Genomic DNA, 8,059 nt, shown 5'->3' on the forward strand with positions numbered 1-8,059 from the left:
TATATAACTCTCAACAAATAACACATCAATATCACCATAATAATATCTGAATAACGCGGAAAAATACGAGAGGAATATTCTCTATGTTACAAGGCCGGATTACAAAGAAAAAAATATATATTTTTTTTTCTGTCAGCTCCAAGTGGAGATGATTCATTAAACTCTGGACTTATCTCTACGTACGGAGTCCGAATGTAATAAGTTTTCCTATAAATTTGGATAATATCATTAAAACATAATCATTTGGGCCTTAATTTTCAAATAGATACGATTTTTTTTTTAAAGCAAATTATTAGGAGCCGGCCAATGCTCTTATCCGTTGATAAGCTCTAATTCAATCGAAGGGGTGAAATAAATGGTGTAATTACTAGGTTCTATAATGAGAGGCATTTTGCCCTTGAAAGTGACGATGGGGTGGAAGGAGAAATCAGCAGAGAAGCTCCAAAGAAAATTCAAAATTTTGCATTGTTAGCATTTTTTTAAAAAAATAACAAAACTTTATTTTATAAATTTTATCGGTTTCATATAAAATACCAACGAGGGGCAGATAATTTAATTAAAGATTGGTCAGATGCTATTTGACGAACCTCCCGACCAACCTCATGTCCCTAATAATTTCATTTTGTATTACAAACTCTGCCAACTATATATATATATATATATATATATATATATATATTGCTATAATTCATAGAGAATTCAATAATTAGGAGACACATCATAATAATTCATATTATTATTGGTATACCTGTGGTCGCAAAGCAGGAAGAGCAGGAGCCAACAATGTTCATGATTCCAATGGCCATCATCTCTTTATTTCCATCAATTTGGTAGTCTTTTAGTGAAGCAAAAGTCCTCCCAACTGCTATTCCTTCCTGTGATTAGTTTAAAATCAAATTAAGTTTTCAATTATTGTTGTTATTATTTAGATATGAAAGAAGTTTGATGTTTGTAAGTCTTACAGTTAGACAGAGGATCCCAGTTATTATTCCAGTTTTTAGGGCTAGCATCACATAGGATCCTTTGAAAAGTAGCTTGTTAATAGAAGGAGGATTCAACCCCTCCTCCAACTTGCCAACCTGATAAAAAAATAATATATTTATTTGTTATAACTATGTTGATGGTGTGTCATATGTAAGAATATCATGTAAAACTATAAGCCTTTATAAACTCATATATAATCTTATTAAATCATAGAGAAGGGTTGGGCAATTGTAAATGACATAAATAAATTCTTTATATTGATATGTCATTAGAAAATTCATCAGCTCAAGCATAATTTTTAAGCAATATTTATATCCTTAAGCACATGAATAATTGAGCAAATATTTAATTTAATGGTCATCTTACAATTGCTTTAAGTAAACTTATAATTGAAATAACTTAGTTCGATGATAAGTACTTGATGATATCAAAAATGTATGGATAAGAGCCCTAATTGACATGAATCAAGCGCTTGAAACTGAAAATAAAAATTACTTAAATCACTCAATTTAATTTCATTAATTTACTGAGATATGAAATAAAAATAACATATATTTAGTAGAGTCATTTTAGACAATTTGATGGAGTGTTCAAATTTTTAAAAAATTGAATGAAAAACCTCTCCATAAATCTACAAATGGGCATTATGTCTACACTTAATAGAGAGCTTTTGGCTCAAAGGGATTCTTAGATTAATCAAATTTCAAAGCTTTACCCATCATTACCCTACATTGATTGTCAAACGATGTTAATGCTACGTATGATCATCATCACACCCAACACCAATTATCAGCCGCTATTAACACTTGTTGTTGCAAAATTGTACGTTGATAAATATAACCATCTATTGTCACTGCCATAATAGCAACTGATGTTTAATGTGTTGTATCGAATGTCAAGTCTCCCCTCCCAATAGGAATGCAACCAAGCCAATTTTCCTACTTTCATTTGACTTCAAAACTTTCGCACCTACAGTTGCCAACAACTACAAAGTTATTAACTTTTGATACCCATTACTCACAAATATCTAGCAATCATCTTATCAATCATCAATTTCTACATTCTTAAGAGAACAAATAATTTCATCGGCCAACGTCGCCAAAATTTTAACATTTTTTATCAATAGACACTTAAGTGCACTAAAATTAGTATGAAACGACAACTTACATTTGTGCCAATATTTTCAATCATTAGGTCCACCCTATATTAAGAGAGGAGATCATAGATCACCAACCATCACCCACCTTTTAACATTCTACAATCATAAAAGTTTTATCGGACACATAATATTAAAATATAGAAGGAACTTAAAATATATATGGAACATTTATTCAAAATCCCAAGAAAGCACCTACTGTGTAAGAAGATTCTCATTAAAAAGTCATCAAGAGGGCTTTGTGACATATGGACGCTTAGAGAAAAAATGTTAATAAGAAATTTGCCTAATTAAAGGACTTTAAATTGCTTGTTGATTGAAAAGCACTGAAAAGTATGTAGTGTTAAATAAGATCCTTACAAAAGTCTCTCTGATTATAATATAATATATGGATCTTAAGAGTGTAAATAATAGAAAAACTCTCCACTTTCTAAGGGAACCTAGATAATATGAAATTTTATTTTCTTGCTCAACATAGTTCTCCTCTTGACTAAAATAAAAATAAGGATTAAGAAAACATAAGAATGATATTAACAGCCTATAAATTGCCTAAAATTTCCATACATTTTTGGTCCCTCAAACACATTTTTATGAGTTGGAATTGATTTCACATTTTCAAGACTTACAAATGTTATTTAAAATAAACTTGATCTATTTATGAGGAAATGAACTCTTAACTTTTTCTACTAATTTGTACTTTGAATGATGTGTTAAATTTGTTGGCTTAAGTGTTTCTTTGTCTCGTTTCTGACCGAATGGCTCGGATTCGGATCATTCGATCATCTTTCTTGATTCAGTCGGCTATAGATTTGCTGGCTTAACCTCGAGCCGCTGCACTCGATTGGATAAGTGAGTCTGATGGTCTTTTGTTTATGGGCCCTCCTTCGTTGCACTCTTCTACTCTTGACATAGATCACCTCACGATCAATGCGGGCATATTTTTGATGTACAAAACTCTTTATAACTCCTCAACCACACTACCTTAAGTTATTTCACTTGGGCTAGATTTTATACTTTTTTTTTTATAACCTTCTTTCCTTAGAAATTTCTCACCTTCTCTGTGGCACAAATTCTTTTCCTATAGCGGTAATTAGCACGCATGCGCACACATACATACACACACTTTCAAGAGAGAGAGAGAGAGATGCGTTAAATGAATATGTTACAGATTGTAAATTTTATCTCAGGTGTTCGGGGCTAAAGTTCTTACAGTTTGGATGCCATGAGCCTCCGATCTAAATGCAAAAATAACAATTGTTGATATGATCACCGAGATTAGTGGACCTGTTGCTGATATCAAATAAAGCTTTGGCCTCTTCATTCCCTGCATCAAAGTTAATCCTCATCACATTACAATGATTTAATATTAATTTTGATCATTAGTTCAAAAAAGTTATCTGGGTGGTTAATTTAACAAAAATCAATGTTTCCGGCCGTCTTTATGCAATCATCCGTTTTATATTAAAGGAAATATAGTTTATGAAACCTGTACCACCCACTCCCCATTACTTTTTGTTTTGTCCCACACAGCTGAAAGTAGAACATGAATTTTATAACTATTTAGAACATAAAAATTAGTTTACATATCCATCCACTGTTATCTTGCAGCGATAAGATAATTTTTTTTTAGTTTTGTATTGATAAAATAACCCATGACTGCTGGGGATAAAACATGCACTGATTACTTTTCTAATGAAATTGATGGAAAAGAGAACTAAATATCAAAATTGCAAATTCAGAAAAAAAACTTCTGAATTTAAAGTCATTTAGAAAGAACCTTACAATTTGTCTTGTTAGCAATAAGAAAGCCAGGAATGCGAAGCCCATCAACATTGTCTTCAAATTCCACTAAGCAAAATAAAAACAAAATGTGATCAATGCCAGAAAAAAAAAATTTATATGTAAGTTTTTGCCATACTGTTTAAGGGAGCTGCAATTTATTAAAAAACAACTATGAAGCTGCTAATAAATAAATTGTTGTTTAAGAAGTTGTGGTGACTCTTATAATTTTTTTTTTTTATGAAAAAGTCAGATTACATAGGTAAGACCGATGAGAAAACACAGATTTCAGCAACAGTTTTTTTGAAAAACTTGCCAAAATGCAGTTTACCCTAACAGACAAAACTGCGGTGCAATACCGTACCACTGGCCCAAACAAACCCCAAGTTTAATCTAAGTTTATTTTCTTGATTGATTTTGACTGATAATTCAGCCCTTAATATATATATATATATATATATATTATAAGAAAAATGAGAACTTGATTTATTGTGAATTCAATAATATTTATTAATTGGCTATACCTCTGACATGTGCTCGAAAGTTGACTGCATCACTGGTAAAAAACCAGTTTTTGTGGTAAAATGACTAATTCCTGTAAGCCCTTTAAGTTGCTGCAAAACTGTGATGATGGCCGCACCTCCTGTGAATCCAGCAAGCGTTGGCTTTGATAAAAACTCCACAATAAATCCCAATCTGTGATTGAAGTTTAGGTATTAGATATGTTACTATATACGTTAAAGACATAGAAATTGACTGGAAGCATGTAAATCTTCGTTAATTTTCATGTAAAAACATTTAATTATTTGATTATTTCAAGTTGTCATATAAGACAAAACTATACATCTTGCCTAATTTAATATAATGTTAGTGTCTCCGCCCAGGCTTGGAATGTCCCAAGTCATTTTCAGTTAAAAAAGAAAAAAAAAAATTATAATGTTTTTTTTATATAGGAAATTTAAAAGATAAAGATTGTGTACCTCAGGAGGCCCATTAAAGCTTGGAGTGCACCAGCAAAAAATGTTGTTGTCAAAGCTAGTTTAAGATAGAGTTCGGGTTGCTCGTAAGGATGGACTTCTTCACTTAACATGGATCCCAGTACCACAGAAACTATGGAGGAGGAGCCAACGGCAAGATCTCTTGAACTCCCAAGAACCACATATATTAATGGTGGCACAAAACTTGAATCTGAAATTCATTTTATTTATATATTAAATTCTTTTCACATTTAAAAATTTATATATATATATATATATATATGGTTAATAAAGTGTGATGATCAAGTTTAATTTTGTATGATTTGGAGCCTTGTTTTGTAATTGCTCTTTTATTTGTTTTTATTATATACATACAAGTTTAATTTTGTATGATTTGGAGCATGTCTTTTTATTTACTTTTTTCTTTGTAATTGTTCTTTTATTTTTATTATTATTGTTGTTATAATTAAAAATTTCTTAAAAATATAGTTATATATATATTTGTATTATATATATATATATATATATATATATATATTATAATAATAAATATACAATTACATCTTGTTGAACGTTATATAAAATTTTTAATTTATAATTATCAAAAGTGTTACATTTGTTCAAATTTCATTTATTATTTTCATATATCTATCACATATTTATTTTATTATATCATTTAAATCTCCCCTATAAACCCAATTCAACAAATGTCGAAATAATTCGATGCTATCAATGTAATTATCCTGTTTTTTTATATGAATGTACATTCTTCTATTCAAGTATATAATTAAATGTTCTTAGTCTAATACATTTAATAATAATAATAATAATATCATTTATTACGTCAAATCATGAATTAATGCAATGTGGAATTGTCCTTATTTATTTATTTATTTTGTGGGGAAATGAGGGCTGGCGAAATAGTCTTAATACATAGAAATTTATATGGTAAATGAAATTACTCACAGAGTCCAATAATAGGTGGAAGATTTGCAAGTTTTGCGTAACTTATTCCCTGCATGCATAAACAATGTGATTTAAATCAATTTAATCGCTTATCAGCACTCTATATACATACAAACATACATACATACATACATATATTGATGATTTAAGTTCAGGACCTGCAAATCATTAACTGTTAGGTATGGCTCATATCTAGGGAGTTGAATTTTATTGGTGAAGAGGTGTGTCTCCTGGTGAAAATGAGTGTCTCTTGGAATAAAAGGGGTTGGGGGGAGCGAGGCGTGATTGTAATTTTTATCTGTGGGTTTGTATATGTCTATATATATGTGTAACCCTACGGGATGAAAATTGTAACTTCTCTGATACCAATTGTTGTGAAAAATGAAGCGGAATAAAATAGGAATCGACACAAGAAGAAGAGTTTGGCGGTTTGCGGCAGTTCCCAGGGCGTTCGCGACAGATCGAATCAGAGTAGAGTGGAAGGAGGAAGGCCGTCGTTAAATATCTGTGTTGTTCTTCTGGTTTGTGTCGATTTTTGTTTTATTCCGCTTCATTTTTCACAACATTAACATACATAAAATGCTTGATAAATTGAATAAAAAGATTACCTGAGGGATTGCTAAGCTAGCAATAGTGAGGCCAGAAATGACATCAGCCTTGAAAAGTTGCAGACTGTAATCAGAGCTCCAAATCAAGACTGGAAACAAGTACTGAAGAACCATGTACATCTTCTTGGTTGCTGTCTTCTGATTCTTAACCTTGTGAAGAGGATCGTCAGGGAAGAAACATTCTCCGGACCAGTGCTTCAGAGTTTTCAGAACTGACTTCTTGTTTTGTGGCAAAGGAACTTTGTGGACAACTTCATCTAATCCCTGCATTTCTGGAGCAGTTGTTATTGAGAAACAGCTGGACTCTATGTCTCCGGCTTCCTCTGGTGCTCTCTCCACCTTACGACACATTATTGCTTTATTCTTCAGAGAGGAAAAGCAACTGCTAAACGTGTACATTTGAGGATGCTTGTGGAGACATGTATTTATAGGATGATGTAGAAATGCTTGAAGGTGTAGAGAGGATTTGTTTTTATGCTCTTTTTGGCCACAAATGAATGATTTTTTTAATTAATAAAAACATATGAAATAGTAAAGTGAGCTTTAGCATATCTTGAAGGTTTGACTCGGCTCTCGTTGAGATTCTTAATGATAATTAATGCCAGAATTTTTTTTTTTGCTGTACAACACTGAGATTCTGTCGTTATGCATTTGGTTTTTTATTTGCTGGGCTATATATGGTTGTACATTTAATTATCTTGAAAGGTCAACAGCTTGGGCTTACTAATTTGACTTGAATTTGTTTAAGTTAGCATAAATTGGCATTAGCATAAATTGGCACACAATCATGATATGAACTTGGCCTGATTAGCTATAGTCATCATATACTAAGCAAAATCATGATGAACTCACCGAAGTCGAAAAGAGTAACGTTAAATCTCGAGCCTATTCATCCAAGATTAACTATATTTGCCAAAAATCGGAAGCTATTCATCTAATACCGGTGAATTTATGAAGGAAGATCGACAATTTCTTTTTAGCGAGTCAATTGAAAATCTTGGTACTTAATTATTGTGAAATTACTTTAAATCTTTCATCTTTTTCCAAGAAGTAACTGAAGCGTTTTAATAGATATATACATACATACATACATACATACATATATATATAGACACACACACACTTACATGCCTATATGCATACATATTGATGTGTTATTGCACATACCAAGTGCTACAAAGCACGGGTGACTCACGCAAGTATACACGGTGTATCAATAGTACTGGGTTTGTCCCACTATCGATCCCACAAAAAACGAGGAGAACTCAATGCAGAAAATGTTTTAGTCTGCAATTTTTATTAAAGTCTGAAATTTTGGGTTTAATTAAAGTCCTACAAAATAACCCTAAGTTATCAATAATTTTAAGTTTACAACAGAGAAGTTGAAGGATTCGAGTGCTTCAAATTTCACCCCTAAAATGGTTCAAATAAGACCATCGAATGTGAAAGTAATTTAAGGAAAATCAAAATGACAAACAAAAGCACAACTTATCCTTACCTCTTTCCGATAGTATAAAGAAGTTTGGCTAGAAATTAGACTTACTTCCATAAATTGAATGACAATCTCAATCATATCAATCTTCCAATAA

General features: G+C 31.4%; 1 protein-coding gene across 1 annotated transcript; it reads right to left on the reverse strand.

The window, feature by feature from the left end:
• Positions 1-748: 748 nt before the first annotated feature.
• On the reverse strand, positions 749-6,821 carry LOC110027990 (probable sulfate transporter 3.3; the record flags this gene model as incomplete). Its single annotated transcript, XM_020729667.1, has 8 exons — positions 6,471-6,821; positions 5,863-5,911; positions 4,900-5,107; positions 4,444-4,615; positions 3,923-3,988; positions 3,351-3,464; positions 963-1,079; positions 749-875 (listed from the first exon to the last, which is right to left on the reverse strand). Coding segments are annotated over exons 1-8 (1,204 nt in total), but the record flags the coding sequence as incomplete, so codon positions are not given.
• Between the last annotated feature and the right edge of the window lie 1,238 nt (positions 6,822-8,059).

Source organism: Phalaenopsis equestris, unplaced genomic scaffold (assembly GCF_001263595.1).
Source record: "Phalaenopsis equestris unplaced genomic scaffold, ASM126359v1 Scaffold000477, whole genome shotgun sequence".
Lineage (NCBI taxonomy): Eukaryota > Viridiplantae > Streptophyta > Magnoliopsida > Asparagales > Orchidaceae > Phalaenopsis > Phalaenopsis equestris.